The 20868-nt window shown below is 40.2% G+C and overlaps 2 protein-coding genes across 4 annotated transcripts in view; both read right to left on the reverse strand.

Moving 5' to 3' along the window:
• Positions 1 to 20056, reverse strand: part of Hnrnpm (heterogeneous nuclear ribonucleoprotein M) — a 40448-nt gene extending 20392 nt beyond the window's left edge. Inside the window, exons 1-7 of one of the 2 annotated variants that reach the window (XM_021218135.2) lie at positions 19724 to 19982; positions 11404 to 11570; positions 4415 to 4467; positions 3497 to 3504; positions 3307 to 3400; positions 905 to 943; positions 752 to 787 (exon numbers count right to left, since the gene is read on the reverse strand). In XM_021218135.2, the coding sequence (XP_021073794.1) occupies positions 752 to 787; positions 905 to 943; positions 3307 to 3400; positions 3497 to 3504; positions 4415 to 4467; positions 11404 to 11570; positions 19724 to 19836 (510 nt within the window). In that variant the 5' untranslated portion in view covers positions 19837 to 19982. Of the gene's footprint in view, positions 1 to 751; positions 944 to 3306; positions 3401 to 3496; positions 3505 to 4414; positions 4468 to 11403; positions 11571 to 19723 lie in introns of both variants that reach the window. The other variant, XM_021218133.2, reaches the window with a different exon arrangement.
• Positions 20057 to 20146: 90 nt separating this feature from the next.
• The window catches only part of March2 (membrane associated ring-CH-type finger 2), a 32318-nt gene continuing 31596 nt past the window's right edge, over positions 20147 to 20868 (reverse strand). For both annotated transcript variants that reach the window (XR_002381184.1, XR_002381183.1), the window contains one exon: positions 20147 to 20830. The gene's annotated coding sequence lies outside the window, so the exon portion shown is untranslated. The remainder of the gene's footprint in view (positions 20831 to 20868) is intronic.

The raw sequence follows: 20868 nt of genomic DNA on the forward strand, positions 1-20868 counted from the left end.
GGCAGGCGGATTTCTGAGTTCGAGGCCAGCCTGGTCTACAGAGTGAGTTCCAGGACAGCCAGGGCTATACAGAGAAACCCTGTCTCGAAAAAAACAAGAAAAGAAAAAAGAAAAAGAAAAAAAGTCAGCAGGATGGTGGTGGTACCTGCCTTTAATCTCAGCACTGAGAAGGCAAAGGCAGGTAGATCTCTTGAGCCAAAGGCCAACCAATGCAACACCACTGAGAAACTGTTTTGAAAATCCCAAAATGTCACTCCCCTTTTAAGTGTTTCCCCCCTTTTAACTCCTGAACCCACTGTGTTCTAAAAGTATTTGTCCTTGCAGAGAAGAAAAATATCACCATTTACTCTAGATACAAAAAAAAAAAAGTGAAAATACTGACAGTCTATTCATTCTTCCCTATACCTAAATAAACCCCAATAAGGATGCATACCCAGCTACTGCCTTTGTAAACATCAGAAAACCTTAGTACACAAGACCCCAGGAGGGCTGAGGTGAATCCTGAAGCCACAAATGCAGTGGTCACAAGAGAACAAAGTAGAAGGCCTACTTAAAATGAAAATAAGCTATCTACCGTTAAGTCTAACTTAAATTACTTGTATAAAGTGATACAATCAATATGAAGTGTTTTGTACATTTTTATAATTCGTTTTGATTTAATTTAAAATTAAATTAAATGCACACTATTTTCACATTATTTCCATCCTTCCCTATTTTTCTATTTTAGAGAGTGCCCCACCCATTTACTTACATTTGCTACAAATACTGTGCTTCCAAGTCTTCCAGCCTGTAATGCATGGATAATCTCATTTGGGATGTTAGGATTATTTAGGATACTGGGTGGGATATTAATCATTCCTGGGCCACCTGGTCCCATACCCATCCCACCAGTCGTAGCCATCACCTTTTGCATTGCTCTCCTTGCATGTTCACCATCAGGATCCTGAAAGAAGCATAAAGTGTTACAGCTACAAGTAGGTCAGAAGTAGACTTGCAGAGAAACTAGTGGAACTGCTGCCTTCACCACCAGAGGCCCTCGTCTGCTGAGGTGCAGCTCAGTGACAGAGTTTCTGCCTAGTATTCCTAAGTGCAATCCCCAGCACCAATCATTAAACAAATAAAATAAAAAAGGCTCTTGGTAGCAGTGGTGGTAAAGGTCTGTAACCTTAATTCTCAGGATTGCTAAAGCAGTTCAAGGTCTCCTTGAACTCAAAGCCAGCCTACAAAGCTGAACTTTGTCTCTAAGTAAAAAGCTTCAGCAGGGCATGGTGGCACACACCTTTAATCCCAGCACTTGGGAGGCAGAGGCAGGCAGATTTCTGAGTTCGAGGCCAGCCTGGTCTACAAAGTGAGTTCCAGGACAGCCAAGGCTAAAAAAAAAAACCCTTTCCCCAAAAAAAAAAAAAAAAAAAAAAAAAAAAAAAAAAAACAAAAAAAAAAAAACAAAAAAAAACCCAACCCTTCAGGTAGGACTCTGTTACAGTCCAGTCTGGTACCTCTTGCTGTGTACTCTAAGTCTGTCTTTGGATACACTTAAGAGTAGCAGACCTTATCAAATGGCACACTATACACCAGCCACTCCCATTACCAACACCAAAAAAGCAAACAAAAATCTGCAGACCAACAGTTTGAAAGTTATTTCTCAAATTATTAACAAGATGAAATAAACCAGAGCAACAAGAAGAGTTCTAGGAAGAGCAACAGTTCAAAAACAAAAAGCATAAAACTAAAAATCTAAAAACAATCTTCAATTTTAACTAAAATGAACAGGTAAGGAATAAAAGGATTGGCTGACCTGAGTTAAAAATTCCAGAATGAAACAAGATCTTCATGGGCATGACTCTTACTAATTAGTGTAACTTCTGTAAAACTCATCAGTGATTTTTCACAAAGTCTGAAATCACCATTCTATAATCCCAGGTTCCCCAAACCCTTCAAGGGCACCAGTGTTGGCATTCAAGAATAGTCAATGCTGTGCATTTGCACCTGAACAGAATTATGGAAATCTGATGCTGGCATGATTATCTACCTTATTCTTATTTGTGTCTATGTGTCCATATTGAGGTGTACAGCACATGTATGTGGACTGTGTATCTCCTGCTTGAGTGCTGGAAATCAAATGCAGATCCTCTCTGGAAAAGCAAAAAGTACTTCTAACCACTGAGCCATCTTTACAGCGTGACCTAATTCCTGAAGCCTGCCTCTTCAATTTACCATTAACATCTAAGAATTGACTTATACCTAACCATGCTTTCCTCTAAGTCTCAAATATGTTGTGTTCTTCCAAAAGGAAAAAGTCTAAAAAAGTGACACCTGCCTTTAATCTACACACTCAGGCAGGCAAGGCAGGGGGATCCTGAGTTATAAATTAGCCTGGGATACACAGCAAAGAACTAATTTCAGATATCCTAACACTGTTCCCCAAATACACACACAGTCAAGGAGGCAAATAATATTTGCAGTTAATAAAACATCCTTCTATAGAAAAAAAAAAAAAAAAAAAAGAAGATGGCTCAGCCCGTAAATAAACAAGCATTAATACCCAAGTTCAGATCCTCAGTCACCCAAGATCAAAAAAAGCTGGGGTTGTGGGGCACGCTTGTAATCCTAGGAAGGGAATGGGAAAGCAGTCCACTGGCCTGCCAGTCTAGCTTCAACAGTGAGGCCAGGTTTAGTGAAATCACCTACCTCAAAATCTAAGGTAGAGTGATTGAAGAAGAAAAACATTCACTACTAGCATGACCACCTGTACACATATGTGTACACATAGGTACATACTACATAGACAAAAATAAAGAGACAGGTGTACTGTGACACATCACTGCAATCATAACACTTAGGAAGCTGAGACCACCAGAAACAACAACAAAACAGATGGGCAACAAAAGAGAATAGTGTTCTGGTTGGTGGATATAAAGACTTCCTAACACAATTCCAATTCTAAAATCCAGAGGCTCAGGTTTTGTATTTCTGAGACAGCAAGGATTGAAGAGTGGTTAGCTCAGGTTACACAGGATCTGCTAAGTAAAACATCAGACTTAGTGCATAGCAATTAAGATCACGAGCTCAAGGTCAGTCTTGACTACAGGACCAGTCTTAAAAGAATAAAATAAACCAAAAACAATAGGTTTGTCTACTCAGTACATTCTAGTCAAAGAGCACAGTTATCCTAATCTAACAATTACACCTTACTTGTTGAGTGGGGAATACAACTCAGTAGCATACTGTTTTCTTAGTGTGTATAAGGCCTTGGGTTCCATTACTACCACCAAAGAAAGAAAAAAAGGGGAAAAGAAAAGAGCTCACTTCCTTGACTTTCAGTGGCCTTCCACTTAGACTATGCTTGTTTAGAACTTCAGCAGCTTTTTTCATGCTCTCCTCCATCTTGAATTCAACAACACTATAAAAGTCAAAAAAAAAAAAAAAAAATGAGTAAAACCAGTCCTACAACTTGAAAAATTCAAATGCCAGTAAGTATAAGTATAATAATACTTACGCACATCCCTTTGAAAGAAGCCACAGACCAGTCAGATGAGCAAGGGGGAAAAAGAAAAAACAAAAAAACACAAACAGTAAATATCAATGACAGGAACAAATTAAAGATATGATGTAAGTAACAAAAGTCAAGATTTTTCAACTTAATCCTTCTAAGGGGAAGCTGACAGAAGTGCATGACCTAGCCTTCCTTGTAAAAAGCTGGGCTCCTGAATCTCCTTCCTCTTCCTACACATTACCGGCACTGCACTAAAGCTCCTGAGCAGACCTAAATCAGGTTCTCCAAGAAATCACACAAACTTTTCATCTGCTTCCCTCTATACTCAATCAATCCTTACCATACTCCTACTAAATAAATCCATCCTTTCCATAAACTAAACTCATCCTTTTGATTATTCTAAGCCATTCTATTACACAACAGAAAATAGTTTATGTTCTCATTAAACTAGGCCAATTTTGAACATTCAGGTTTGTAAGGTGTGGTTTACAATTTACTGGCACAGAGGCTGCTTTTCAGAATCTTTGGTTCACACAACTTTCAAATCAGCAAACAACCAAGATAACATTTTCTAGACAAGAACACACTTTTACTTTAAGTATGCCACCACTAAAATCCCATGCATAATTCACACACAGCCAATTCCTGTTAAACAAAGAGACAATGCTGCTATTGGTCCCCAGTTATCCAAATTGGGCATCCAAACAGAATACCAGAAAGCTCTTTGGCCAGCCATTTGGAAAAGCGGGACCCCTCCTGTTTGCAAGCCCCCTCCCACCCTACTGGAATGTTGGCAAAATCAAACATGGCTACAGTAACATGAGCACTCACTGCCTTCCTGATTTCATTCGAGTCCACGCCACCATACAGTTACATTTGTCATGTAGTAAATCCACAGAAGAAATTCTCTCAGACACTTACCCTTGACTTTCCTTCAGCGTCCATTAAGAGCTCCACGTATGTTACCTCACCAACTACAAATCAGTTTCCAGACGACACATAAACCAAGGGAGAAAAGCCAAGAAAACAATGGGAATTTAGAACAATCATCAGCAACCTTGTATGGAGCCTCTGCCTTATAAGAAAGCCCAGAAACACTCCATATTCTCTAAACCACCAAACTAGGCATTACAGGTGTGCAGTAAAATAGGTGAAAGCTCATTAACAATATGTCCTTGATTTTCCTCCCACCACAAGCACACTACACTTCCACAGATTTCCATTATCAATTTCCCTGTCTGTAATGCTCACTCATGACTAGAGGCAATCCAAATCTACAGGAAAGAATTCCGCAAGATTCACTTTCGAGGGAAGGCAGAAAAGATGTTTGTGCAGAGATACTCTTACTGGTGAAGTTGAGATAAACAGCACACACATCAAAATGCCACTGAACTGAGCTCATAAGCCACAAATACAAGAAGGTGCCTATACATAAACCAAAAGGCATATAGACACAACATCAGGGCCAGCTTTGTGTGTACAAACTGTGTAACAGTTCAGGTTTTTAGCCTGAACCATGTTCTTGAAATTTCTACTGTTAACAAGCAGCCTCTCATTTTGTACTGGGCTCCTCATATTCTATAGCTATATTTTGCATACAGTTCAAGACACCATGGTTTGGAAGAAGAATATTGGCTATTCAATTGTTAAATCAGAATAGCATCAGCTTTATTCTTTCCAGTTTTAAAAATCCCTGTAAGAGGGTAAAAATTCAAGTTTGGGGTCCAGTTGGCAACAAGACAGTTAAACAGTACAATGAGTCTAAGCAACATGCAATGGAAAAAATAGCAGATTTTCAAAATTTCTGCAGATTTTCCTCAAGGTTTGGATCGCCAATTCATGACCACCAGAACCAGATGTTAGAATTATCTAGACAACCACCAAAATGGCTGCTGAACTTGAAGATGGCTCAAAGCATTAACTTGTAGAAAACAACATCTAAATCCATTTTCCAAAGTTTAAAAAAGAGAGATGGGGGAATTCTTAGGAATCAATCACTCTTAGAAGGATGATTAAAGTCTTCAACTCACTTAGGTCTAGCAGTGCCTAGGTAAACAAGACCCATTAATGGCCATTAATGTCCTTTGTTCAAAGGACATTAGAATTTTTCAAATACAGAAAGATTCAAATGGATAACAAAATAACAAATGGAGTTGCACAGTGAGTGGTTGAAGGCTAAGTGTTCAAAGTTTAAACTTTATAGCCTCATCCTCCTAGTCCTCTCCTGAAATGTTACAAAACTGGTACTTTGCACAAAACAAAGAGAATCAGTGCAAAAGGGGGGGGGGAGACTGGAGGGGCCATTACATTTGACCTTAAGTACATAGTTTATGCAGGCAAAAACAAACAACAAGAAACCCTGATCATAGCCAGGTGACAGTTGTACAGGCTGGCTTTATGTTACCCTTTCAATAGTTAAAGCAGTTCCATGACTCCACGACCACTTCTAAAGCCATTTTAAAAAGCCATTTATTTCAACAGCAGCAGCCATTCAATGACCAACAGCTCTTATCTCCACTGATGAAAATGCCTAGTGTCAAACCAGTGAAGAAATTCCAAGTTTATTTCCTACCAGCTGTGACTACTGCCCTTAAATAAAAGAATCACTATCTCAACCTCAAGACAACTTTTAAGTTTGTCAGAATCCAAGGACTGTTGCACTTGAAATTTCTAGCTTGTGTCCAAAGACACTTAATCCAAAACAATGTTAATTGCAACCTAGAAAACAACAAGTCCAAAACAAACTTTTTCCAGTCATAACCATTTAACAATTTACCAAGTTAAGAAAATTGCAGCTTTTCATACTTGACATTCTAGTAATGAGACACCTCCAGCTTCAATTCTGTGCACTAAAAATTTGATTAAGAAATGATATCCCTCTTAGAAATATTTTCTGTGGCCCAGAAATAAGTATTTCTATATTGAGGTACAATCAGCATAATCATGCTCGAAACAAGTTTGGAACATTCCAATCTTGATGCCCTGAAAGACTTCATCTGGTTACTTTTAGGGAATCTGCCAACTGATTGTAATTCATATTTATAGAGGAAGATAATCATGAAAGCTTTAAAAAGGCTGTTTCATTTCTTTGTATTAGTGTGTAGGCAGGAAGTAAACTAAATGACAACAGTAGCTACACAAATGGAATTCCTAGTTAATGAAACATGTTACAGTTAGTTCCATGACCACCAACCTGGATTCCACAGAATCCCAAGAGTAGACTTCTAAGACAAGTCTACTGTACCTTTCAATGTTAAAGTATCTAACTAAAAGAAGAAACTGAAAAGGAAATAAAAGAATAAAGAAATTACAAAGAGAATACGGATGTGTGCTTGTGTGGTAGGGATTGAACTTAGGATCTTTCATCTTTTTTTGGAATCTTTGTATTTGTGTATACATGTTCGCAGTCGTATGAGATGGGGTATGTGTTCCATGGCACCACTGTAGAGGTCAGTGGACACCCTTAGGTATATCAGTCCATGTCCCCCACATTGATTAAGGCACTCTCATTTTTGCCTCTGCATATACCAGTGTAATCCGGCTTGTGAGCCTCTGAGGATTCTGCCACAATCTCTTCATAGGACCAGTAAGATTACTGTACTGTTATGGGGAATTCAAGCAAGCATCTTTACCTACAAAACAAGTCCATGTTTTTAAGACAAAGTCTCATGTAGCTCAGACTTGCCTCTAAATGCCCAGTCCTTTTGCATTCACCTCCCATATGCTGAGGATTACATGGGTGTGCTACCATACCTAGATTCCCACCCCCTGACCCAAAAAGGGAATATGTACATGAAAGAAAGCACGACACATTGTTGAACATGCTTTTTTGTATCATAATGGTCAATACTAAGTCAACCTAAGAGAAAATCGCATAGTCGGGCGTGGTGGTGCATGCCTTTAACCCCAGCACTCAGGAGGCAGAGGCAGGTGGATTTCTGAGTTCGAGGCCAGCCTGGTCTACAGAGCGAGTTCCAGGGCCAGGGCTACACAGAGAAACCCTGTCTTGAAAAACCAAAAAAAAAAAAAAAAAAAGTTTCTTTATAAAGACAACTTCAGTTGGGAGCATGCCTTTAGCCCCTTGGAGGGAAGTGGCTCTGCCCTGTCTCAAAAGGAAAAGAAAAGAAAAAAAAAAAAAAAAGACAACTTCAAATATGGCAAACTATACAACAAGGAGCTGACTTATGGACAGATCAGAAACTGACTAAGCCAAATTCAGGCTTATAGAGGGTAAGAAAACTTTATACTACAAAGACCACATAAAGCTTCACAGGCTGTGCTGCTGGGGCTCAACTGCAGTACTTAAACTGAGTGCTTTGTTTTGCATAGAAGGTCTTGCAAAATAACAGCTCAATTTCCAACAGTAAAATATGAAAAATAGACTGGATAGGAACTTCATTTAAATTGAAAGCAGTTTTGTCTCATTTAACCCACAATGCATATTGCAAAGAAACAGGAGAGGTTTTCTATTGGGCTACACCTGCCCTCTGGGCCTCAGTTTTCTGTCAGCAGCAATCTGAAATTTACTCAAAGTTATGATCAGTAAATAAGAGTGGAAGGATTAAAGGCTTAAAGAAATCTTTGTTTATACAAAGTAAACTGACTGCTGCTAAACTAGGATTTGAAAGTAAACTGTATCACTGCCTCTTCTTTCTTCCTCAAACTGGGCAAGTGTTTATTCACCAGTACTGCTAAGTCCTGCCTGAGTGGCAGCTGCCCCACCTCCACACTGCTAGCTCCCTGGGTAAACCAAGAAATAAGAAGAAGCTCAGAACCCAACTTTCTTCATTCTGAGAATTTTAAGGTCTCTAACACATTAATATGCAAAAAAATCCCAAAACACAGAAACAAAGCAAAGCAAAAACACCCACCACCACCCTTTGTTTAAAAGAAATCTTTTTTGGTTCCCATGCCCTACAGTTGAACACTTTTAAGACAGGATCCCATTATTCTATTGTAATTCATCTGAGTAGCTGAGGATAATGAAAGTTACTTTCAAACATAGTTCTGGAACCTCTAATTTATATTCATGTAAAAGTGGTTCCCATTTTTTTTTTTTCAATCAAGGAACTCTCTTGCACTACAACCATTGCCTCCATTCAAAAGATGCTTAAGTTGTGAAAGTCATCTGTCACCCTAGCACTTGGAAGACTAAGGCAGGAGGGATCAAGAAGTAAACCTTAGATGAGTCCCTGTCTCCAAAAAAAAAAAATTAAAAATAAAAACCTTCACATTGTTCCTATGGAACACCTTGGAGCAAGGAGCAGGTATTCAAGCAAACAGTAAGGTCCACAAATAGTTACCTTAATCTAGGACCTACACTAACAGGATTTGAACAAAACAGCAACATGGCTCATAGGAAAACAATGCTTTCCATACATCTTGTCTTAAAAATGGGTAACACTCTGATGTCACCATTAACACCATCAAACAAATTTTGAATTATTATAGACTATTCTAAAGTGCTAAAATTAAACACAAAATATACACTCCATATCAGAGAAAGGGAAGATCAGAAAAGGAGAAAAGGGTACATGAGATGTTATTACCAGCATTGTTGCCCTTCCTGTCTTGTTCTGAGAGGCTACAACTAAAGACACTGTTGCAATGGTAGGAACCGGAGGTAAAGACAATTAATCTAGCTCTTACCCCAGAAGGACGTTAGTTTTATCAGGGTAGACTGCAGATTGAGAAAACTGCTTCGATTGTATCAGTTTAATGTCTATTATCTGTTTAGTTATGGTTACTATGAAACAAATCCTTTTAGGATTTAAGTACCTCTATCTGCCACTTAAGCTTTTCAAAAACTTAGGGCTTTCTGACAACACATCGTGCACTCTGGAGGCAGACGCAGCTGGCTCTCTATTGACTACCCTGGTCCATATAATGAGCTCCAGGATATCTAGCCACAAAGTGAAACCTTGTCTTAGAGAAAAGGGGGGGGGGGGGACACAAAGGAAAGACAAGCTTAAAAAAAAAAAAAAAAAAAACCAAGGACATTTTAAACCATGTATTATATAAATGTCTTTAAACTTCACTGACTCTCAACACTACTATAGAAAAATTAAACTTTCTCTTATGAATCATTTTATTCCCAAGCTAATAATGCTAATTTTTTATACAGCAGAATAATTAGATTGTACTGGGGAGCTCTAAACAAGAACATTTTAATGTTCAATAAAAATAAGATTTACTGCACACCTGTAATTCTGAGTTACACCACCAAAAGTACACTGAGAGGGAGAAGCACCCACATCCATGGCGGTATGCCAGGGGAATATGAGAACCAGTTTGGAAGGAGCTGAATAAATCACCAGGCTGGCTCCACACTTAATACAGGACAAAATAGTAAATTGAGGTGAACTGCTTCTACATCCAGAAACATCATGGCTGCTACTTTATGGCTTCCAAAACTTAATTACTGAATGGTAAAGCAGTAAAAATGTCTCCTACTTTATCATGTCCCAAAACTGGTTCACACACTCCTAAAATTGAAAAAGTTTGGCCTGCAAGCTCTTACAAAACTCTAGCAATTGCATTTTCAAAGCCACATTCCTGGTTCTTGGAACTACTATACCTTGTTATCAATGGAGACAGCAATTCAATGGTTCAACCAAATCACAAAAGAACACAAATTTGAGGTTTATTCCGAAAACTAATTTGAAAGAGATCCAACTGTACTGTACAGAAATTCTAAATTATACATTATAGCAGCAGTCCCATAGAACCAAGAACACTGTATCTGGGATGCTACATGACACTCCCTTCAGACAAAAGAAACTTCACTCTTGCTCTAGGAGAATTGGCAGGAATGATTTGGCAGATCAAGGCAAGAAACAAATCTCACATGGGAGCAGCACATGTGACTGAAGGTTCACAGTGCCTAGTGCTTCTGGCATGTCACGGTCAAGTTAGTGACAGAATAATGATCCGTTTCAAAACTCAATGCTGGGGCACCAGTACACACACCAAAAGGGCCATCCAAGTGGTACCCTTGTCACTAAGAATTAACCATTCAACAAATCAAACTCAAACTTCTCTTAATTATGAATGCTCCAAAAAACCAATTCCTTTCAGTCCTTCAAATAAACTCCATTAAGGGTGATTTGATCTTAGTTTCCCTTGGAGGAGAGGAGCTGCTCAAGGCACCCTACCTTATCTAAACCAGGACCCAGCAATCTCTTCAGTTCCGAGAGCCACCAACAGGATAAGAATCATGAAGGAAAGGAGGACAAAAGCAAACACAGTGCAGAAGAGGGCGAAGCACCAGCGTGCAGAGACACTTGGTCATTTGCCCTGTCTTAGCCCAGAATTTGGATGCCAGGGCTGGGACACCATATACCCTTAAGGCACCACATGCACAGATGACCTGAAATCCCCCACTGCCAATCTCTGACTTCAGAGGAGAGGTCATAGTTCAAACAGAAAATCCCGTTGCAGAGTTTAGAATCTGAACAACATACATTCTAGGCACTAAATTTTGATTCCGGGAGGATACCCACAAAATTTAAAACTATCTCCTAACCAGACTTTTAAAAAACTTAAAAAATTAAACACACACACACACACACACACACACACACACACACACCCCAAAACAACAAATAATGTGAAGAATTTGATACATTTCCTTAACATAAAAACTCCCCTCACTGACTAACTGGTGTCCCAATAACCATATTAAGCCAGTAAAATCATTTGTAGGGCAACGGACCATATAAACCAACCTATTTAACTCATGGGCATGATCACATAAAATGGATGGGGGTGGATTGAGGGATAGTGCTAAACCTGAACAAAACACATGCTCTTCCTAGAGCAGCTTCCACTGACAAAAAAAACCCAGGAGATAGCCACAGAGAAGATGACACATTGACCTTCTTACCCTACTTCACCACCAGTACCATTACCTTTTTCTTTAACCAGGTCTTTAAGTGACTGCCATTTCACATCAAAAGGTATATTTGTAATGAAGGCTCTGTATCTTTTAGTTGGGTTGGCATATGGCTCAAAGCGATTGCCTCCTCTTTTTATGTTTTTCTCCTTCCTCTTCTCATTCTGAGTAGGTCGTTCTTCACTGAATTCAAGAGAAAAAGTTTCTCAGTTAATACAAGGAAAAGACACTATCTGTCCATACCAGATATATAGTCCTACACAGTTATATATGATGTGGTCAATGCTGGTTTTGATTTGGAACCCTGCAAATGAAGGTCTCCACAGAGCAGATATCTGCAATTAGGCCATTTCCTGAAACCCACCTTACTCCCACAGTGGGTACAGTGGTACATGCTGGTATTCCTAGAAAAAGGAGGCAGAGTCAGCCTCAGTTATGTGAGAACAAACCATCATCAACAGATGCTCAAGAGAAGAGCATCTTCTTACCTAAGGTAAGGCTCTTCACACTGACTAACACAGGAGGGAGTGATGCAATTCCCCAGGCACAGGTTGGGGGGGGGGGGGAGGTGATCTGTCACCTAAGTTTACCAAATAAAACACTATCTGCCAAAACATCTCTCAATGTTTCTTGTTATCTAAAGTTCGTAAATTATACATCAATCTAGATGGTGATCTACCAGAGAACTGTGGATAAAAAGATATTTAAATATAACTCAGAGATTTTTCTCAGACATATTCAAATGCAGATTATATAACAGGTATTATCCCACAAAGTACATTGTAACATACCCAATGCTATTTTTTTCACGTGTCACAAAAGACCACTGAATATTTGATTCTCAAATCCTTATATGCAATTTAAAAAAAAAGTTACTTACTTTATTCTGTGCATAATATTTTTTTGTACTACATGCTTGCCTGGTGTCCAAGGAGGGCAAAAGAGGGTGTCAGATCCCTCTGGAACTGGAATTACTGATAGATCTGAGCTGTCACATTTGATTAAACTCTGGTCCTCTTAACCGAGTTATTTCTCTAGACAAACACATAACATTTAACTCTGAAAGTCCCTCTTTTAAGCAAATAATACAAAATGTACTCATAGATTTTGGTTTTTTTGGTTTTTGTTTTTGTTTTTTTTTTTTTTGAGACAAGGTCTCACAATGCAGCCTTGTATGGGCTGCAACTGATTATGTAACCAGGTTGGATTTGAATTCTGTCTCTCTTTTTTTTTTTAAAAGATGTATTTATGTATCATATGTAAGTACGCTGAAGCTGTCTTCAGACACTCCAGAAGAGGGTGTCAGAGCTTTTTACAGATGGTTGTGAGCCACCATGTGGTTGCTGGGATTTGAACTCAGGACCTTTGGAAGAGCAGTCAGTGTTCTTACCTGCTGAGCCATCTCACCAGCCTGAATTCTGCCTCTTGAGTGCTGAATTGTAAATAGTTTGTTATGTATGTGTTTGAGTATTCATGCTGTTTGGAATGCATGTGGTAGTAAGGAGACAACTATTGGGAGTCAGTTTTCTACTTCCACCATGTCTGCCCTGCCTGCACCTTTAACCACTGTGTCCTTAACCACTGACCCTTCGTAGGCATCTTTATCACAAATACTCCAAATCTGGAAAGCATTAAAAATAGGATTGAAGTACCTGAAGCAAATTTTAAAATGACAATATATGATTATCTGAATCTATAAGACCTTTTGGCTGTTTTTAATGAAAAATAAAATTAGTATTCAAGAAATTTAAAATTCAACCGGACAATGGTGACTTATGCTTTTAATCCTAACAGAAGCAGGCATATCTGAGTTGGAGGCCAAGTTGGTCCAGAGAGGCATTCCAGGGTCCAGTGTATTGGTTTCATTTTCTTTCCCTATTAACTTACGGTTCTATGGTTTTGTTTTTGCATGTGCTTATTTGCAATCCATATTCTTTGGTAAGATGTTGACAAATCTTTGTCCCTTTTTACCCTTAAAGACAAGATCTCATTCAGTTCAATGTATTCTTAACCTTTAGCCAGGGATGATGAACTCTGGCCTCTACCCCTCTAGTGTTGAGGTTACAGATTCATACCACTACACCCAGCTCTTCTGACCATTTTTTTTTAAGACTCATTTATTTATTTGATGAGTACACTGTAGCTGTCCCCATACACCAGAAGAGGGCATTGGATCCTATTACAGATGGTTGTGAGCTACCATATGGCTACTGGGAATTGAACTCAGGACCTCTGGAAGAGCAGTTGGTGCTCCTAACCGCTGAACCGCTGAGCCAACTCTCCAGCCCTCTTCTGACCATTTTTAAACACCATGTTATTGGGCTGGCACATCAGGTAAAAGTATAAACATTTGGCACCAGGCCCGATAAACCAAGTTTAGTCCTTGGAATCTACATGGTAGAAAGAAGCTGTCCTCTGACCAACCTACCTACCTACCACACACACCCAATTTGTAATTAGTCTATTACTTTATTCTGAATTTCACCAACATATTTTAGATTTATGCACTTTAGCCAGACACATGGTTCACTTTTAAAAGAAATCATCTTTCCATGTTTTTCACTTTCTGGGGATGAGAGTTGCTATTGTCTGGCAGTCAGTCCTGAGGACTGAATACAGGGTTTTGCACACCCCAGGCAATGTTTTACCACCAAGCTCTATCTTCAGCTCTTTATTTTTAGATTGGAACTGGCAATCTCACTGCCTCAGTCTCCTAGGAAGATATTCTTGTTATCCTATGTTCTGCATGTCAGGATGCTTAGAGGCATCCTGACTCTACTTAATAGGCAACAGTAACAACCCAACCCCCAGTTAAGATTCCCAAAGGAAAGGAAGGTAATCCACTGAGAATCAATGGCATACACTTAGGGGGAACTTATCAATAACATCTAGAGTAACAAGGAAAAGTCTTTAAAAATGTTACAAAGAGGGGTTAAGAAGAATTAGAGTACTTATCTGGAAGATAACAATAATATATAGTTCTTGGCTCTACCTACTGAGAGCTGGGACTACTGGTATATACCACCCAGCCTGGGTTAAATTTATACTTTCTTTTCATGTTTTTTTAATGTCCTAATACATGCCAGTAGTTTGACTTGTAACCTTAACATAAACTAACAAAACTGTAACCTTTCAAAGAAACAGCAGACAACAGGCAGATCTAAGGCAGCTAGTATATTTTAACATATGGCTCTCAACTCCAAACTGCCAAAGAAAATTAGATCCGTATACCCAGTTAGCTAGCTACTCTAACCAAGCCCAATAAAATAATCTTTTCTAATAGTCTAATACATTGCTGTATCTCATAATATACTGTTAAGACCTAAAACATGTTTAGGTACCTGCAAGACATTAAATCAACTGCAAGACATTAAATCAACTTTGTTTAATACAACTTTGGGATTGCTTTACTGAGTTGCTTGAAAATTGACATTTATCACATCATTGTTCTGCCACACTTAAATTATACTATATACAAAGGTCACAATTTATATAGCTTAAATGCTTTTATACTGCTCTATTCAGTATACTAAATATGCATGGTGGTACATGCTTTTAACCCCAGGGCTAACCTGAGCTCCAAGCCAGCCTAGATAATATAATGAGTTCCAGAACAGCCAGATACAGAGAGCCTATCTCAAACAAAACAACAAAAACAGAAAACAAACAAAACCCCACTGACACCCCCATACCTAATTCCTACTCAATACTATTTCTGGAATTTCTTAATATACGGAAAATCTCAATACCCTGAAATTCTGATCACATCTTCTGGGACAAAAATACATCTTCCCTCTTGAAAACAATCTTTTACATAAAGTATTTTTTTTCTAACAGAAGGCCTTTAAATTCAGAGCTTAATGGAACACTATTCTAGGTACAGATTCTCCCCTTATCAAAACATATAATCAGGTCCATTTCCAGTGTAACTCTATAGCCTGTATCCATAGTAGCACACAGGCTTGCTGTGAGAACCAAAGAATTAGTCAAGTCAAGTATGTAGTAGTACATACTCATACTCTCAGAATTCAAGAATAAGGGGGCAAGGGGAGTATGGTAAATTAAGAGACCAATCTACTGTGGTGTTTCAGACCAACCAAAGATACATAAGATCTTGCCTTAACAACAAACAAAAACAAAAACAGTAGGATTGTGGTGGCTCTCTGTGAATTCCAGGACAGCCAGGACTACATAGACAAACCCTGTCTCAATTCCCTCCTATCAAAAAAACCCCAAAATGAAAGTGTAACATTATTTTTCTTTGTTAATGAACATCTGCCAGGCATAGTTGAGAACACCTTTAATTCTTGCACTGGGAGGTGATCTCTGAGTTTAGAGCAAACATGATCTAGTTTAAAGCAAACATGATCTACAGTGAGACCCTGCCTCAACAAAAAAAAAAAAAAAAAAAAAAAAAAAAAAAAAAAAAAAAAAAAAAAAAAAAAAAAAGACAAAAAGCAAGTTGGTGTATGTTAAGAGCAAAATATGTAAGGACCAGTACTGTGGATAACTAAGAGCTTGCGTCATACATCCAAGTCTGAATAATATATTCTCTCATTTGTAAGTGGAGGCTACTACTAAGTAACAAGTCTTTAAAAGAATTAGCACACAGCACACCAATAATAATTTTGAGGTGTAAAAAGGGAGACCTATTTGCTCCTAGTCTTTCTGTATTGTATTCATTTGGGAGGTTTTAAAACATTCCAACCATTGCGCATCACAGAAGAAACCTAAGTACTGAACTCACTACAAAATACCAAAGGGACAGTTCAGTTTTAACTAATACTGCAAAGCAGAGTAATATGAGAGTCCATTTGGGAAGCCCTTGAAGAGAGAAAAAAAAAATAAAAGCAAGCTTATCTTTGCAGGCTGGTATCTGTTTCTGTAGTCATTAAAAAAAAAAAAAAAAAAAAAAATCAAAGGACAAAGTAAAAGCAAAGCTCTAACGTGAGCACACACTCAAATAATACAGAGCTTCCATTTCTAATCTTGAGCTAACAATCTAATGTGCCTTAAAAGTACTTTTCACCAAGTACACAATCACTTTTAAAAAGTACAGCAAATAGAGCAGAGCATGATGGTACACATATGTATTCATAGCACTCAGGAGACAGACAGAAGCAGCAGGATTCAAGGCCAGCCTGACCTACAGAGTGAAATGCTGTCTGAAAACCCCAAACAATGGGGCTGTAGCATGGCTCAGTGGTTAAAAGCACCCATAGCTCCTAACTTCCTGTATCGCCAGCTCCAAGTGATTTGACACCCTCTTGCTGCCTCCAAGGACTGGCACTCACCTATGTGCATACACAGAACACTTAAAAATAAAAAGGTTTTCATTAGGTTATGTAGCTCAGTGGTAGAGTTCTTGCCTAGCATGCAGGAGGTCATCGATTGATCTCTACTATCAAAAACTAAATATTCAAATCCTAGTACCCACATGACAGCTAACAATTGTCCAAAATTCTAGTGCCAGGAGACCCAATGCCCTCTCTTGGCCTCCATGGGCAACTGCATGCATGTTGTGCATAGACACATAAGCAGATAAAACATGCATTCTTATATTTTTAATAAAAAAAAAAAAAGCAAGCTAGTGAGAAGGTTCACTAGGTTAGGTAAATGCATACCTATCAAGCACGAAAACCTGAGTTCAATTCCTAGTCAAAAAGTGAGAAGAAAAAGACACTCTGTGCTTTTAAAAGAGTTTGTTTCAAGAACTTTGTGATGCAAAAATAACAATTGTTTCTCACCCACACTAAAAAACTAAGTGCTGCCACTTTCTGAGGTATCCTCCATTAAGCCAGTCTGAGACCACTCATGTTCTTTCCAACAAGAGCTATTTCATTTGAAACTTCCTATGCACATTCTGTCTGTCAAATGACTCAGCCATAAGTTATCTATCTAAATACAGACAGGAGAAATTTAAAACTGTATCATTGGACTGTGTTCTATTAAAAATGCTATCTTTCATATAGAAAGGCTCTAGCAGTATTACATTCTATATACAGGAAATAATTTTCTAACCCTGCGACAGGGTTTTTGTGTAGCCCTGGTTGTCCTAGGCTCTGTAGACCAAGCTGGCCTTGAACTCAAATAATCACCTGCCTCTGACTCCCAAGTGCTGTGATTAAAGGCATGCATTACCACTGCCTGGACAGAAAATAACTTCCTTAAAGCTTTTTAAATAAGGCCCTCAGAAATCCTAGAAGGTGAACCAGACGTGGTAGTACACACCTGTAATTCCAGCAACTGGGTGGAGGTGACAGAAGCAGGGGTGTTGTTCTGAATTCAAGGCCATCATACTCTACACTGTAGACTCTACAGTTTGCCAAGGCATCTAACTCAAAAATTGGAAACAACAAAGGCTGGGAGAGGGAATCTGATCCTACAAGGCAACTCTACAATAAAAGCTGAAGAAAATGAACATGAGACTAACTAAAGGTGCTCAAGTGTAGCTCAGAGGTTAAGAGTGCTTGTCTAGGGCTGGAGATGGCTCAGAGGTTAAGAGCACCGACTGCTCTTCCGAAGATCGTGAGTTCAAATCCCAACAACCACATGGTAGCTCACAACCATCCGTAATGAGATCTGATGCCCTCTTATGGGATGTCTGAAGACAGCTACAGTGTACTTACATATAATAAATAAATCTTTAAAAAAAAAAAAAAGAGTGCTTGTCTATTATCCTCAAGACCCTGAGTTTCCAATAGGATGGAAGGGAAAGTTAAAAATGAGCACACTACTAAGCTGAGTCTTTCCACAGTGAAGTACTGGTAGTAAAGAGAGGCCTCTTTCTCCTTTTAGTACTATGGGGTGAACCCCAGGACCTTGTGCATCTTGGGTAAATACTCTATTAATGGGCTATAAGCTCACACACTCATACACAACAGGCAAATACTTATGTAGCTTAGGCAAATCTTGAACTTGTTATGTAGCCCAATCAGCTCTGGAACTCAGCCTCTCAAGTGCTGAATAACACACAAGAACCAGTTAACCAATGGTGTTTTACTTCTCCCTAAGATAAGATATGAAATTTCCTCCAGTAACAAAATAGCCATTACTTGGTAAATGCTTCACTAACAAGTGTTTTAAAAGTACTATCAACTCCCAGAGTCCTAAAACTTCACAGCTTATAAATTTGATGGAAAACAAAAATTCAGAGACATGGGCTGCTGATTTTAGAACCAAAATGTTTCTCCAGACCTCCTCAAGCTGATATACTGGTATATCAGTATGAGGGTTTCACAGGAGCAGAATCTTACGGTTTCCTCCTTGAAGAAAACTTTTTGGGGCTCAAAAAGACCACCCTGTGGTCTGATACTAGGAATCGAATCTAGGGACTTTGGAGTGTCAGGCTATTGCTATGTTTTCATCCTTCTTTTTGAGAGTCAGGGTCTAGCTCAATTTCCCAATGACTAAATGGCAACCTAGACTGAACTCACTCTATATAGCCTGGCCACACTTTGCACTCTGGATCCTGCAGTTTCCAACTCCTCCCAAAAGGCTGGGACTCATCAGGCCGTGCTAGGACACTTATAATAACAAACCAAGGTCCCTAGACAGATCTCCAAGCAGGATTCCAAAAAAGGGATGATGTCTAATTTTTGAAACCCCGAAGTGGTGCCTCGACCCGCACACTTTAGGTCTGTTGCTAAGGATGAACACTGAGCAAGCAAGGGCCATTTGTCCCTTTGGTACCAACTGCACTTTAGGAAGTAGGGATATAAAAAGGGGGAAGAACTCCAGCCCAGGAGACCGGGCCCGGGGCCATGCTGATGTCTGGCAGAATGAGGGTAACACCGGTGTCTCGGAACCCCGCAACAAGAGCCATGTCGACACCTTCCGGGTCGCGCCGCCGACCATACACGTGACACCTCGCACGCCAAGTCTCCCGCCCCTAACTTCTCAGATCTGAGAAACTGAGACAGAATACTTCCACTACCATGGATTGTATGTTGAAGGGTTGAAACTACACGGTCTTCATGGCTCAACCCTCGAGACCCCAGTGGGAGGTGCAGCGGGCCCTGATCTCCCGCAGCCCGCGCGCCATCACTGCTCCGAGAAAAAAATACCAGGCCCCAGGCCTGAGGCCTCGACGACGCGCTCAGCCAGCCAGGAGGCTGAGGCAGCGGAGGCAAGCGCTGTCGGCAGGGGGCGATCCATGAGGCGCTCCTGGCTTCGTCGTCGTCACAGCCTTGGCCGCCCCCAACTCTCGGCAGGGAAAAGGCCTGCGCAGACGCCGCGCCGCCGTGGGAGAAGAGAAAGCGGCCCACAGACCTAACGGAGCTGCGAAGTAACCTGGCTGGAGTTGGAGAAGGATAAATTGCTGTTAGAATACTCACCCCTTGGGGCCCGGAGCTCCGTTGCCACTCGGCACACAGGGCGCGCCGCTCTCTTCCTCCATTTTGGGCTCTGTCGCCGTCACTTCGGTTGCCGCTTCGACCCCTGCCGCCATTTTCTCCGCGTCTGGGCTTTGTGTGAGGGAGCGGGCTCTGTCGAGCTGCGCCTGCGCGCTCACGTGACCCCGAGCGACCAGTAACGCCTCCGTGTGCGGCGACCGGCTCCCGCTTCCTGCTCGCCTCGGGTCACGCCCCCTGGACGTCAGGCCACGCCTCCTCGAGTGGCAGCCCTCACTTCCCGATGCCCGCAGATCCAGTTGGCTTGTGGGACAGGCGGAGAGACGTATCGTTCTTTCGAACTTATGATACGAGTGCACATACTGACCTAGTCGTCCCAGCTCACTTTATATTTTTCCGTTTTCTTTTACTCTTTAGCTTTCTTTTTTGAGGCAGGGTCTCACTATGTAGCCCTCCAGCCTCTCCCTACCTACCAAGTGCAGGAAATAAAGGCAAGCACCACCACGCCTAGCTTTTTTTTTTTTTTAACAACTTCATATATGTAATCATGTATTTTGAGTTTGTTTGGGGTTTGTTGCTGTTGTTGAGACAGTTTCTAGCCAATGCTGGCCTTGAATGTCTGAGCTGTCCGCCTACACCTCTTGAGTGCTGGAGGAACCATGCTCAGTTTGTTCAGTGCTAGGGATTGAACCCAGTGATTTGAACATGCTAGCAGTCTACCAGCTTCAATCCCTAACCCTATACTGTTTTTTATCATATTCACCTACCATTGCCGTTTTACTTCCCCCTCATTTCCACTGGACCTTTCCAACAAGTTCCTCCATGTAGTTTCTTGTCTTTGTTTTATGACCTACTGAGTTAGGTTCGCTTGCAAGAGCATAGATTAGGGGTTTATTTACTGGGGCAACTAAATGGGTGGCTACAACACTGAAGAAAATGACACCTCTTTCCTCCAACAACTGCTGCCAATAGGTCTTCAGGGAAGACCCTCCCAAGGTTCCCCCACCCCAACATGATGGGGGGATTCCATCTTGTGCAAGTAACCACACCTGCTGTGACAATGGCCATGGCATGTCAAGGAGATATCAGCTTCTCTCTCTCTCTCTCTCTCTCTCTCTCTCTCTCTCTCT

This window comes from Mus pahari, chromosome 18 (genome assembly GCF_900095145.1).
Source record: "Mus pahari chromosome 18, PAHARI_EIJ_v1.1, whole genome shotgun sequence".
Lineage (NCBI taxonomy): Eukaryota > Metazoa > Chordata > Mammalia > Rodentia > Muridae > Mus > Mus pahari.